Genomic DNA, 15,108 nt, shown 5'->3' on the forward strand with positions numbered 1-15,108 from the left:
AAGGTTTCTCATTAAAAAAAAAAAACACAAATTCACTAGGTGGTTGGAATTAAATGGAAAAAAATATATATATACATTGTTAAAGTTCTCTTTGTACCTTAAAAATCACTGGGATCAGCTGCTGTGTAATTTGACAACGGATCAAGATAATTTAAAGGCCATTACGCTCTCACATCAGACACACTAATTCCTATCACTTATGTTTCTCAAACTCACTCATTCTGCACTGTTCGCCTTCCAATACACATGAGCTATATGGCAGGAGATCAACTCCCGCACCAATTTGCATGAGTCCCGTATCAATGGGTAGCGATCTTCGTACATGTTCGCTCTTCGAATTCAATCAATCACCGTGGAGGAGTTGCTCTTGAGGAATAGGTTGTCGGCCTCCAGCACCTGTCTCGCATACAAAATATCCTTTTAGGCTGCCCGTAGCTCCGCTCCCACTACGGTCAGATCTGGCATGCTCCGCCCTCTAGCTGCAATAAATCTGTCTCCATGGTCCCTGATTACAAACCCATATCCTCAGAGGTGTCATCTCTGCTATGCCTCCATCAAAATTCACCTCAAAATAATCAAGAGTGGGGGTACCCAGAGGATGGCATTCTTTTGTTTTTTTTGGGTACATCAGCTGCTCATACTCCTCTAGCATGAGTATAGCCAATTGCATCACTATTAAGAAGATTACATAAACCAAAAAAGAATAGAGGGCTGCTAGGTCCGTAAAATATCTCCGGTATAATGAGCAACGATCTAACCTTTGGTTCATTTTTGGAAAGACGTATTTCTAGAAGCAAGGAGGTCCTTTCTTCTTCTCTCCTAAAAAGTGGGCATGGGATGAGTCGTGTGCTCCCTGGTGTTCTCACACCTTGCTTTTCGCTCCTCCTCCCTCTCCATCTCTTTCCTTTCCCCAGCCCTTTCTCTCTCTAAAACTAAAAATCCAATCCTAATTTGATACCAATCTTACATCTCTTTCTCCCCTTCCTTAGATGGAGAAAATCCAATCCTAATTTGATACGAATCTTCACCCGAATAGATCTCTTCCTCCCCTTCCTTGGATGGAGAGCGATACCTATCGGGCCTTCCTTGTTCTTTTGGCTCAACCGACTCTTTTGCTAGGGTTTGGATAAGAATGGAGACCGGGGTGGGGACGGTGGGGCCGTCGAGGCATAGCTTGCCTCCTGGGATGAGCGCGGCGGCGAGCGTGGATTTCGACGGGGCCGCCAGCATCTCGAGGTCGGACGCTTCGCCGTCTTCTCCGCCTCACCGGCGGTCGGCGTATTCCGATTCTAATATGGGATTTGGGGGGCGGGCGCTCTCTGCCGCGGGGGCCGCTTTTCTTTCCGCGATTCTTATGAATCCTCTCGATGTGGCGAAGGTAAACCTAGATGTGTCAACCGCAGCCTTTTTGTTCTCTTATTAATTGGTATAAATTTTGATAGTTTGTGGAGCTCTAAGAGATTTATTTTTCGTGCATTTTGTTGATCTATTTATACCAAATTTGGGGAGGGAGCTAGTTGATTGAATCTCATCGATCTTGTATATTTTAGCAAATCTTCGTCCTGTTTTTATCTTTCTCTTTTGCCTGGAGAAGATCGATGTTTGTCTGTAACATTTTGCTTGAATATTTTTGCGGCTTTGTGGATTTTATCGAAGTTAATATAATTTTCTTTGGATATTGATATAATCCCTTTTTTTTTTGGAAGATCTTGTCTTTCTTCTTCTTTCTCTCATTATATATACTTTTGCTTCGATGGTTGACAAGCCTGCTGGTCTCTTTGTTTCAGACGAGGTTACAAGCCCAAGCGGTTGGAGTTCCATATTATCCTTCACAGCATCAGTATGGAAGGCAAATGGCTCCCTTTGGCCCGAATACGGTACTGAGTCAGCCCCTCTTTTTTTGTGTAAATTAGATGCATGCATGAACTGACGACCAGAACTTTTCATAACTAAATTTAGAGGATCAGTTATTGGTTGAGATTTGTCTTGAGGATGTAGAGAAAAATCATGATTAACAACCTGGGAAAAGAATTCAAAACCCTAAACAAGTTTTTTTTTTCCTGTGTATTAGATAATAATAAAATCATAGTTGCTTTTATTGGTGGTTAGGCCAAGAAATTTTTTTTGAGCGTTAGGATGTAAATATTTTGATCAATTTGAACGATATGAGAAACCTTCATCTGGTACTTAAACTAAGAGCATAAAAAATAGGTAGGGTTTTGCTTGAGCAACCACCTTAAGTAGGATGATCATGGGTGGGAAGTGGGAATGTCTCTAAAAGAGCAACGGTCATAGTTAGCAAGAGGGTTATTTACAAGTTGAAGGGAGAAAACCCGCATCTTCTATCATCTGTTTTAGTTTGAGCTATGTATAATATGCGCTGATTGTAAAAAGAATTAAGTTTAGAATATCTGTCCATTGTGCAATTTAATTCTCATGTGATTTGACTGACCTTTTTCATTTATGCTCCATGCATCTTTTCTTGCCTAATTACTTTTACCTACCAGTCCTCTTATTATCACGATAAAGTGTATGGAGAGTTGTGCCTCTGGAGCTTGCACTGTAGCTTTGTGGCCAAAAATTATGTGTATCTGTGCAACACTGTTCTTATTTTTTTCACCTTAGCTCTCCAGATTTGGTTTGCTTTTGTACATTTATAATTTCATGAATGGCCTTTTTTTCTTTTTTTGCATTTTTTATTGGCTCATTGACTTTGTGGCAATAAACTGAATTCTGTTAATGCTGTTTAGATACTTTCAGATATCAGATGCTTTCCATCATGTGCTCGTGGTGGAATATTTGGTAGCGGACCAGTCTGCCCTCCTGATTGTTTTCAATACAAGGGAACAATGGATGTATTCTATAAAGTTGTTAGACAAGTAAGATATTATCCCTTTAGCTTCTGTTTGATTATCATTTCGTCATTCTTCTTATATGTTTACCATGGTTTAGTTCTTTGCACCATTTTTTTCTGCTTATAATAATTTAATTTGATGGCACAAATGCAGGAAGGATTTCGTAGATTGTGGAGGGGCACAAATGCAGCACTAGCGTTAGCTGTACCAACCGTAAGTTTCCATTTCTTATGTTCTTTGGGGATAGTAGGTTTTACTATGTTATTGACCCTTTTTCCTTTGATTGAAGAACTTTTGTATATATTATTAAGTCCCCCTCAAATCCCCATGTCATCTTTCAATTTCAAAATATCAAGCATAGAAATTGACATGTTTACTGCAAAAGTAACTAAAAGTGACCTCTTTTTTTCGCAGAAATGAAGTGGATCTTTTTTTCGCTATAACAAAACTCTCTTTCCAAAATGATTTTATTTTCAGGCAGTGGAATTGAAAACTACTTTGTATGCAGACTATGTATACTTTTGTGCTTAAAATTACAACTACCATTCTGTTTATGCCTTGCTTAATGGATTGTACTTAGTTTGAATAAATTAAGGTGCACTTGTTTATTTGGAACTTCTCTTTCTAATATTATTTTCTTATTTGTTAACAGGTCGGGATTTACTTACCATGTTATGACATATTCCGCAATTGGATTGAACAATTCACAGCATGTAATGCTCCTAATTTGACACCATATGGCCCACTAGTTGCAGGCTCACTTGCACGCTCGTTAGCATGCATAACTTGTTCTCCTATTGAGTTGGCAAGAACACGCATGCAGGTATCAATTTCATATTTGAATGTTTAGTATTCACTATCATCTTATGAATTAAGTTGCAATTTTACCATATTCTTCATATTTAGTACTTCGGTTGTTGAAAAGTTTGTACTAGATTTTGAAATCTTTAACAGTCCTCTGATCCAAGAAATGTTAGATGAGTTTTGCTTTTATCTTACCATCCAAACATAAGTACATTAACTATAACCATAATTTGTCAAGCCTTATCCCAATTATTTGAGGTCATGATTAGATTCTTAATTGGCTAAACTTTCATATCAAGGGCTACTATCGATATGTTATTGCAGGCTGCCAATGGACTAACATAACAATACTTGTTCTTGGTCAAATATAACGTGTCTTTGGCTCGGGGATAAGGATTGAATGTAAGACAATCCCAACATTATCCTCTGCAACTTCTATTTTATACCGCCATCTTGGATGATAATATGTGTATTATGGTCTTCGTTGGTTTTTCTTCAGACAAACTACTTAAGACGCTTTCAAGTAACTTATAATACGACAATTTTGTAAAGACTTGTTCGGGCGTGTTTGGTCACACGGCGGTTATATGTTAGTGGAATCTTGGGGACCCATATAGAGCCAAGAAATCAAATACCTTGTGGCTAGCCTTTTTAATTGAGGTCCACGGTCATTATAAATGGTATCAGAGTGGACCTGGCCAACATCCCATGTTGACTAGGGGAAGTTGCAACATGAGCTCTTTTGGGATTGGCCATGGGCTGAACATGGTGTTTGTGATTGGGTTTGGACCCTTAATCCAACAGGGTGCCAAGGCCTTAACGAGGGGAGTCTGTGAGGATCCATGCGGGCGTATACTTTGTTCTACATTGTTTATTTTCTGACAAGATCTTAGATACTTATACAGGACTAAGAAACTCAAATAATAGCTTATGGTTAATCTTTTTAGTTGAGTTCTAAGGTCATTACAAGTTTTGTCCAAGCAAATCTCAATTACCACAACTTCCCTTCTAGGAAAGTGCAAGCTTGTTTAATTTCGTATGCATCTAGTCCAATAATTGACCATGGGCAGTCTGATAGTGTAAGATACTTAAAAGATGTCTTTCTTTCACTCATCTGATAGCTTTAACTTTTTATTTGATATGTTTTTGAGTCTGTGGTTAGCCAGAGTAAAAAAAATATTTTGGTCATCAGAAAAGCTCTATATGACTGTTCCAGCCATTTCATTAAGAGAGCAACTCGCATATATAAGAAAAGATCATAAGCATCACATTTCTACCTTTTCTTAACTCTCCTCCTCCTCCTCCTCCAATGAGTCATTATTTGATTGATTTGTCTTCCCTCGAGGGATCTTTTCGAATTGTGGTTTGTTGTTCAAGTTTTGCAAGCTAAAAATTAGTTAAGCTTAGATATGTGATCAAGTCAATCTTGTCAATACTGATCCCAATACTGAATCATGACATGCTAAGTTAGGTTAGATTACCGGGATCAATTAGAACATCTTCATTAGAAGGATTTTGTTGAAGTTGTGGGTTATTGTTCAAGTTCTGTGAGCTAAATGTTAGCTAATCTTAGATATAGGATCAAGTTGATCCTGTCGATACTGATTGAGATCTTGAATCATGACATTGTAGGGTACTGCATTACTGGCATTGACTAGAATAGTTTGCATCGTATTTTGCTCCATTATTGTTTCACAAACAAATTATCATAAATTGTCTGTTTTACTTCCATGGCAAATGAAATAGTGCTTTTGTTGCCATAACCTAGTAGGGTTTTGTGAGTCAACTTTGATACAAACCCCCTTTTGTTCAATTCAATTAAAGAACTGCTACTGCGCTTTGTCCTATGTGCATGCAACCATTTAAAATGCACAAATTTTATGTTGTACTGGAGATACATTCGTGATGTTCAAGTGCTCAACATCTTTCTCCCCATGATCTTGATCTCTAAATATCACTTATTCAACTGGAGCACACTGTATGGCATTGTGACTTCAATTGAATATCCCTTGTGATGATATGAAGGCAAGTGTTGAAAAGCATGCACACACGCAAAAAAAAAAAAAGAGGACATGCCATAAGACAAGATTTAGGTGATTATAAGACAACCTATGTCATGAATGGAAGACTGGAAATCCTGAAATTTTGATGAAGAGTGCATTTGCTTATCAAGGATTGTGAACAAGACTTGGATATAATAAAAGAGATCCAGCAAGGGAAAAAAAATCTGAACATGTTAACTGGATCGTAAGAAGGTTGCCTTTGGCAGATGTGCCACAAAGATGTAACCTCTGTGCTGATACCGTTTCATGAGATGGCTTGACCTCCCATGTCTGATAACATCTGGTTACCACTTGTGAAGTAGTATCAATAGTGACAGTCCATCTTATGCAAAGCAATGCCATCTCATGGAAGTAGTTTTAAAGTGGGATAAGGCTTCTTATTTTTGTGTTTTTATGATCATGAAGTTCTTGAGGACTATTTGTCTTTTGGTAAAGTTGCCTACTAAGATGCTCAAGAATTGTGTCTATACTCCAACTAAACTAATGCTTGAACCTGATGGTCATTGGTGAATTTAGAACACATGTAAATAACCAACACAAAAGGTTATGGAATGTATTTATACAGTGGGCTGTGGTTATAACAGTGTTATGTAATTTTGCTAATAAATACTTCAGGATATTTGTTACATAATCTTTGTAAAGAATGACATTTATGCTTGAGCTATGGAGGCTGAATTAGGATCCATATGTTTGAATATGTGGTGTACTTCGGACCTTTGTTTTTCTTTTTATCTGACATCTGTTAAAATGTCTAATAGTTTGCTGCAAGATAATCATCTTATTGACTAATTACTTGCTTTACTGATAACAGGCATATAAAGAGTTCCGAAATGGAGCAAAGCCCCCGGGAATGTGGAAAACATTACTTGGGGTTCTATCCCCTCACAGGAGTACAAATAACCATCAAAACTGTATGTTAATTTTCTTCTTGTGATTATCAGATATGCAAGCTTATAATTAAGATTGGAAAACTACCTGACAAAAATTTAAAAAAAATGCAAGCTCACTCTAAAACCATACATTCCTGTACTTGGTATCAACAACTTCACTTTGTGCCACCGATTGAAGTTGGCCCTGTTGAGCTTCAACTGGCAAATTTATCTATTATATGATTTATTCCGGTATCTTTAGTTAGCATTAGCCATGCCATTGTGAAATCATGTGATGGTTGAATGGAGGTTGTATAACATTGCAAGCAGTGCAAAGCTATCGCATTCTGTGGATGGGTGTGGGAGCACAACTTGCCCGTGATGTACCTTTTTCTGCTATATGCTGGTCAACTCTAGAGCCGGTGAGGTTTCATTTTAAAAAAATCAAGTTGGTGCTACTTCTTTGACCGGCCCTTGTGGATACAGATGGTTTTTTGTATCTTATGTGTAGCTGTTATTTCTTGTTTAGCACTAGCTACATGGTTTTGTAATCTATTCATTATTCATATTTGTCCACTTTTTTATGAAGATTCGAAGAAGATTACTTGCACTAGTTGGTGAGGAAGGCAATGCATCTAGTATATTAGGAGCAAACTTTTCGGCTGGTTTTGTAGCAGGTAGCCTTGCTGCTGCGGCTACATGTCCTCTTGATGTTGCAAAAACTCGAAGACAAATCGAGGTATGCCCTTGGACATCCTATTGATGTATCTTATAGTTTTCATTTGTCATATTATACTGGTTTTAGGGTTGAGGGTTTGACTAAGATATTAAGCAGACCTGTTATAGATCACTATTCATTTATTTTTAATATTTTGGAAATAAGATTTGTTTTTTGTCATTTGAGATTGGATTGTATTTGCTTCCAAATTCTTTAATTTTATATTCTGTACATTTGCTTTTTTTGACTCTGAAGTTTTGACTTATAACTTCAAAATCATTTTCTCAATCCACATACTTGATCCTTTTTATTTACTAATTAGTTCTATTTGTTCATTCATTTTTCAGAAGGATCCATCAAGGGCACTAAAAATGACCACAAGGCAAACCTTAGTGGAGATGTGGAGGTAAGTCTGGTATTCATATATTCACTATTTGATCATTCCCTAAAGAAAAATAAAAAAAGGTGCTTGATGATGCAAGCACCGCATTTGAAGACCACTAAGAAGGTGAGTTTACGTGACACACTTAAATCCTTGCAGGGATAGAGGACTGAAGGGTCTCTTCACAGGTGTCGGCCCACGAGTTGGACGAGCTGGACCTTCTGTAGGCATTGTTGTTTCATTTTATGAAGTTGTCAAGTATGTTTTGCATCAAAGACACATAAAGGCATGAGAAGGTATTTGGTTATCTATGAAAAGTCTGCCCTTTCTTCTGTGGAACTACAAAGGGGGATGGCATTGATGCAGTCCATGCTGCCTTTCACATTGTTGGGGAGGTCAGAAAAAAACTATCCTGATTGAGAGCAAATGAGATGCCATCAGAAGTGCTTTTGCATCTTTCGAGCATGCAAAACGTTTGTGTGCAATTTTTGTTGAAGTAGTAAGCATTTCATTAGTCACAATGAGATGCAACTCTATTTTTTTTGGAGGTTAAATTGCAGAGACTAACATTGTTTTTTCTCGCTCCCCTTTCATAAATTTTCATTATTTTGCCTCGAGGTTTGCATATTGTCCCGAGATCAACAACTGTTTTCTTGTCATGGTAAATTTCATCTAAATGCACTTAAATGAGAGTGAGTCCGAAAACAAGAATGTTCAGAGGAACTCATGCAAATGCTTCTAGAAAACTTTTTCCTTTTGAGGTCAATTTAGGTATTAAAAAATCAGAAACAGGTGTTTGTATGTTTTTTTCTGGTACCACGTGGCTCTTCATGTGTGAGGACCCGTGCGGCTAGGTGTTTAGTTCCACATCGGTTATTCGTCGAGGAGATCTTGGATACTTATAGAGGATTAAAGAATTCAAAAATATTTTTTGGCTAGTTATTTTGGATGAGGTTCTGGGTTGTTACACCATGTTTGGATCTTCGTGGCTTTCTTTTACATTTTTAAATTTTCCTCCACAAAGTCTCTCTTGCTATTATTCATGCTACATTTTTCTATATTATTTTGCTATGATGTTCATGTTCAAATAGGCCTTGATGATATTTGGATTTTGTTCATGGCACGAATAATCAATATGTTACCTTCGAGATTTAATGTTTTTCATCGGAGAGTGTTTATGCACCTGGCTGAGAAACCTCGGTGGATTTTATTTATTTTATTTTTGGGTAAAAAATTACTGGGGTTTGTAAAGGGCTGTCTCAAGCCTCGAATGTGAAAGGTTTTGCTCTCTATGAGTTCTAAGGGTTGTCATTTGTTCTTAATTAGTTGTAAGGTCTTTCAGTGGGTTCTTTGGTTGGTAGGTTTAAAAAGGTACTTGGCGGGAAATAAGTGGAGAAGGATAGCCGTGCATGGTATATACCACCTAGGAGGGATATAAATTCCGTTGTGGATCACATATTGAATAGCTACAAATGGGGTTTGAAGGTAAGATCCGTTGTACTAAAAACTGAATCGCGCATCATAACTATCCAAAGACCGGGACCATACTACCATATATAGGCCTTCAAGTAAGCCTATCAAAATAATTTTTTTTTTGTTAAAAAAGATTTTGATCAGATATAAATTACAATACATAAAGAATTAAATAAAGTGATTGAAGATAAAAATGATATAGAAATTTATAAGATTTTAGCTTTTTTGGTTGTAATTTCTACTAGTCATAACTATTGGTAAAACTATAATATTTTTCAACAATAAAGAAGAATCCAGTCCAAGTTTTGTAAAGATAGATTCCACTAGTATAAATAAAAAATTAATAAAAGGGAAAAAAATTTAAAATCTTATTTTCATATTTTTCAGAAAAATTAAACGTTTTTCTTCTTTCTTTCTAATAAAAACTAGTTAGTATACAAATAGCTCATTTAGACAGACTGCAGCGAGCCATACCAAACATTCCTTATCGCGTGAAGGCTAGTTGACATCGATGGCTGTTAAAAGTTAAAATGGAGACTAACAGTCGATAATTGAAAAATTCTAAAAATATAGCTAAAGAGCATAGCTATTCATTTAACATGATGATTTAATTTAGAGAACACATTAATTTATTCAAAAGGAGAACGGATTAATTTAGTGAAAAGAGTTATGAATATGTCCAATAGCATTTGTTATTTATGCTATATAATGAACAGAATGAGAGGATAATATCTACCGATCGTTATATATTAACAGAAGGCCTCCAGAGCTGTTGTCGTATCCACTATATAATCTTATGATGGCGACTATTTTTAACCTCAATTAATTTTTTACCCATGGGCCCATTCACCCTAATAGCAATTACGTCAGACACCAAGTCTGTTTGTATGGATTGTCCATGAAAGTTGTCCATTAGTTTAGCTTGTTTTTTAAATTTAATTGTCACTTCAAGTTCAATTTGCCTGCTCTTAGGAGTTCAAGCAGCTAGCCAAAAAGTGAAACAGATATATATACATAGCCACAAACAGAAGCACTGATAAGAAAGAAATAAGGGGCAAAGAGGGGATGGTAAAATCCTGATGATACCACTAAAAGTTATCCAACCACAAATCCACATAACACAACATGATGCATTCCCATACATCTATCAAGCATTTCAACAACCAGATTCCCTCACCCTCTCCCCTCGCTCACTATGAATCCAGCCCTGCAGCAGGCTCAGAAGAGTTTGTAGGGAGAGGAGGCATCCAAGGGGTGGATGAGGTAGGTGAGGACCAGGGCCAGAAACATCAGCACATAGGCAATACCTTGGTCGATAGCTGTTCCTGCCAACAAGTATGAAAACAGAATCAATTTACTGAAAAAATCAGGCATTCACACTGAGCAAAACCACTCATATCTCAATACATTTAGGTTAGCTGCATTTGGATTCATTTCATGGCATGAGAATGCTTACGGTCCTTTCGGTAATGCTTTCTTTTTCTGTTTCTTTTTTTTCAAACATCCAAGAAGAAAAAATATATGGAGCCAGACGTGTGCTATGAGACCCTTTTGCTTTTTCAAATTATTTTTTAAAATCTTCAGAGGCTTCAGAGCAAAGACTTATTTTTGTTTTGGAATAATCATGTAAAAAACACTGAACTACTTAGGGGTTTTTTTAATTTCCTCCTGAACTTTAATTATGTACAATCATATCATCGAACTTTTAAATTCATTCAATTTGGACCCTTGGCTGTCATGATGGACTTGTCACGTGATGCCAGACATCATTCTCTTTTGCCATATAAGCTGGTCATGCGACAATTTCATCACAGACGGAATTCATAGCTAAGGTCCGAATTGAACGAATTTCAAAGTTCGATGACATGATTGCATGAAATTAAAGTTCGGGAGGACATTGAAAATCCCCAAATAGTTCATGATTTTTTTGCATGATCATTCATTTTGTTTTTAGAAACGAGTGAAACCAGAAGCAAGGAATAGTGGAAGCCTGGTGCCAACCCTGCCTTCCACATCAAAAGTTATTACATTTCCAAAACCTAAAATTAGCAAAAGAACATACATACTACTTTGGGAACAATAAAAAATGTCAAGAACTTTGGTACATCGTGGCAATATCCTGGAGCAGGGAAATGAACATCCTAGCAAAACCTTTCACCATCTGAATGATAAGGGCTTGTTTAGTATTGCTCTTGTTTTCTGTTTCTGATTCTAAAAATGCAAGAATAAAAATGACCTAAACTGAACAACATGTACGATGAAACTCTTTCATTTTTCCAAATTATTTGTAAAATCTTTGGAGCTTTTGGAAGCAAAGACTTATTGCTTCCAAAAAAGAGCGGAAGACAAAAGCAAGGGGATAGCAAGAGTTTTGTGGAAATGCTATTTTCATCCTCAATCTCTAATATGACATTTCGCTAATTTGTTTAAAAACAAAAACACCAAAACAACAACGATGCCAAGCAGGCTCTAAATTTAATAATACCATACCATAATCAAAATTCTTTAGGGATCTTATGCTCTTTGTGGTTCAAATAAATCCTTGTTATTTCAAATACAATATCCAGAAACCAATATCCAGAATACGAGTTAGCATACTAAATTAATTAACGCATCCACTTTTGGACTCCAAGCATCCAGAAGATGACAATATTATCACGACTTCTGAAAAGAAGAGATTTTAATGCAAAATCAGGACAAATAGAGGACATCATCGAAGAAAGAGACATGCGCTCGGCTTGTAACCTCGCCCTGGAATCCGCCCGAAATCCACACCAGCAAAACCAATTCAAGCAAAATTCATCCCGAAGGAACTAGATTCTTTTGGTCAGGATTACTACCCCAATTAAAAATCTCAACGAGATGATAAAATCTCTGCTGTTAAACCAAAAAATCATAAAAGCAGCGAAAATCTACGCAAAGGAAAGAAAGATCGGAGAATCAAAGAGGCGCGCCGCCCGGGGGGGGGGGGTTGAGTTTTACCATCGCTGGTCGGCGCCGGGGCCGGGGCCTGAGCCTGGACGGCCGGGAAGACGACGGCGAAGACGAGAGCCGCGACGGCTACGGAGAACGAAACCCTAGAGATCGGTGCCATCTCGATTAGATAGTAAAGGAAGGAAAACCAATTAACTGACCGTCGATCTCTCTCTCCCCCGTTCGACGAAGAGAGGAAGCCCTCCGCCGCGAGGAGGAGAAAGAGAGATTTCCGCGAAGCCCTCGTTGCTTTTCTTTTCCCACCGAGCTCTCGGGAAGAAAGGGGATTTGGTTTTATAGCGGAGGGATGGGGACACGACACGGCGGGGGATCCGCTGCGCCGCGTCGGGTGGCAGGGTACAGTGTGGGGCCCGCCGTCTTCCCCGGCCCGCTCGTCGCACGTGTACCGCTAGCCATGCCTCTGGCCTCGCTGCCTCTCAAAATGTTTTTTTTCCTTTTTTATTTTTATTTTTATTTTTGGTGAATCGGCTAAACTAAATCAAAGGGGAGTACATATATCAAGAAATATTTTTTAAAAAATTCAAAAATTGAGATGGAAGAACGGTTGCAAACTCCTAATATATGGCGTAGTATTGCACAGCCATTTAGTTAGAAGCACTATTTTTTAAAATTTTTTAATTTTGATCTAAAAAATAGATCTGGAAAATAAGTACTACAATTTTTCATAGTAGTGCCAAAGAAATTAATTTTATCAAGATAGATAGATATTATGGAAACAAATAGTTAGAGTCATGGTATGTCATATTGGTCCGAACCAGGCAGTACGAGATGTATTGTATTGTATCAGTTCGATATTGCTATTCGGTACGGATGGCGTACCAACATTCGGTACGAAAAAAAAATCTGTACCGTATCGATATTGCGCTAGTGTGGTACCAGTATGAAGTTTGGAATCGCAACGGCGAACTTTGGTTAGGGTTTTTTTTTTTTTAACCAAGTTAAATACAATTCATGTTTCTTATAATTTGTGGTTGAATCTGTGAAGGCTAGGAAATTGTTACCATGGTATGTAATTGCACAATGTCTGGTGAGGTAAGAGAGGTGTGTATGTGTGACCTCTTGGGATTAATATGCACGCTTTTTTTTTTCCCCATAAGACTCTCTCTCTCTCTCTCTCTTATTTTTTGGTTCCCCACCTATCATTAGATCATTCATTTTGCTATTTGTATATGGAAGCGCAAAGATTGGTTGAGGAAAAAGGTTTAGAGCATCAGGAATTGCAGGACTCCTTATCATCTTAACGTTTACTTTGCCTTTAGAAAGTATTAGGTTTTCTGTTTGTCTTAGAATTAGCTATTTAAGTGAAAGACCAGCAATGCTTCTTTTCATTTGATGTTGGAAAAGCTTTGAGTAGCCGAGGAATCTCTTAAGCAAGCAATACCTTCTACCAGTCAAATTTTTTCTATAGTCTTGGAGCTCGTCATTTAGGATCTGTTTGATTGGAGGTAATTTGGTATGAAAAAATAAATTCCATAATAAATTATCATATTTGGTATAAAAATGGATGCTAGAGAAGATAAAATAAATAATGGATTCTATATTTAATTTTTTTGAATAGGAGAAAACACAAATACCGCCTCCCCTAATAGATTTGTTTTCCACCGAGTGAACATAATCTAAAATTGGCATTTCATGACAAAAAATAACCTCACTTGTATTATATTAATATAATGTTAATTATATCATAAAATTAATATTAATTATCTTATTATATAATAAACTAATATTATATTAATATATGATAATTACATTAATATATTAATTAATACTATTTATTTAATATATTAATATTATACTAATATGTCAATATTAATAAATAATTAATGAATATTTAATATTAAACACATCATTATATTTAATACATTATTCATTATGAATACATCTATTGTTAATAAATAATATATTTATTTATATATCAAAATATACTGAAATTTATTTATAATAAGAAATATATTTTCTAATACATGTATAATTAATTTAAAAATATTGATTAACTCATGTAAATATATTTCTATTAAAATGCCGTGCATTGGTAGCCTTCATGTAAATGGACCATAAATGATTAATAAGTAGATTGAACAAATTATTACTTGGATTATTTATTCAATAGCATTATTTTTCTCTGCAATTATTTTTTTTAGATAAATGATTCTCAAAAATTTTCAGATTACCTCATAATCTGGCATAGCCCAACCAAATAAACTCTTAGGGTATTTCATCTAAGCAAAAGTATGAAGCCTTTTAAATCTTAGAACTGTTCTGGTTTTCTCATAGGACAGGATGGCAGCAGCACGTCCCGTTTCGACATTTGGTACAGGGAATGTCCTAAATGTGCTGATTAGGATGCTAGAATAATAGTAGGATGGTCTTTATCCCAACACCCGAGATGTCTCGTGAGACATCCTATCGGGATATGAGCCTTTGTACACGAGTTTCGGTAGATTTGCAGAATAAATCCAGATCCTAATTCAGTTAGGTCTCCATTGTTTTCATGGATTATTCCTCTCCAGGCACACCCAAAAAAGAGTAGTTTGAAAAAAAGGGGGAAAAAAAAGCAACTGAATTGGATGGCACCGACCAAATTATGATGAACAGTACAAATCAAACAGATGAAGATCGATTCAGCAATCCGATGAACTTAAATTGCAAAAAGAAGAAGAAGATCGAAGAAATAAAGTTTTTCCTTTGCTTCTAACTTCTCAGCGCTCAAGTTTCGTAGCAATTCAAGTGCCTGACTCGGTCATCAAAGATCGGTAACGAATAGAACCAGCAAGAGCTGAAGATTTAAAGGCTAAAGACATCTTATTTCGTTAAATATCTATTCAACTAAAACCGCAAAACATAAAATATTGCAGCGGAAAAAACAAGTCATAGTCTACTACTAATCGACCACGTTAAGTAAAAAAGATAGAGAGAAAGAAAAAGAAATATTTGCAAAAACGCTGATGTT

The 15,108-nt window shown here is 36.5% G+C and overlaps 2 protein-coding genes across 2 annotated transcripts; one reads left to right on the forward strand and one right to left on the reverse strand.

Moving 5' to 3' along the window:
- The first annotated feature begins 786 nt into the window (after window positions 1-786).
- LOC103708352 (mitochondrial carrier protein MTM1-like) lies at window positions 787-8,308 on the forward strand. The gene is made up of 10 exons (XM_008793239.4): window positions 787-1,378; window positions 1,788-1,877; window positions 2,751-2,879; window positions 3,009-3,068; window positions 3,508-3,678; window positions 6,534-6,633; window positions 6,922-7,013; window positions 7,181-7,330; window positions 7,657-7,715; window positions 7,851-8,308. The coding sequence occupies exons 1-10, from the start codon at window positions 1,133-1,135 to the stop codon at window positions 7,981-7,983; spliced, it is 1,230 nt and encodes a 409-aa protein (XP_008791461.1). The 5' UTR covers window positions 787-1,132; the 3' UTR covers window positions 7,984-8,308.
- Window positions 8,309-10,212: 1,904 nt separating this feature from the next.
- On the reverse strand, window positions 10,213-12,421 carry LOC113462799 (arabinogalactan protein 41-like). The gene is made up of 2 exons (XM_026805131.1): window positions 12,147-12,421; window positions 10,213-10,489 (listed from the first exon to the last, which is right to left on the reverse strand). The coding sequence occupies exons 1-2, from the start codon at window positions 12,256-12,258 to the stop codon at window positions 10,383-10,385; spliced, it is 219 nt and encodes a 72-aa protein (XP_026660932.1). The 5' UTR covers window positions 12,259-12,421; the 3' UTR covers window positions 10,213-10,382.
- Between the last annotated feature and the right edge of the window lie 2,687 nt (window positions 12,422-15,108).

This window comes from Phoenix dactylifera, chromosome 11 (assembly GCF_009389715.1).
Source record: "Phoenix dactylifera cultivar Barhee BC4 chromosome 11, palm_55x_up_171113_PBpolish2nd_filt_p, whole genome shotgun sequence".
Classification (NCBI taxonomy): Eukaryota; Viridiplantae; Streptophyta; class Magnoliopsida; order Arecales; family Arecaceae; genus Phoenix; species Phoenix dactylifera.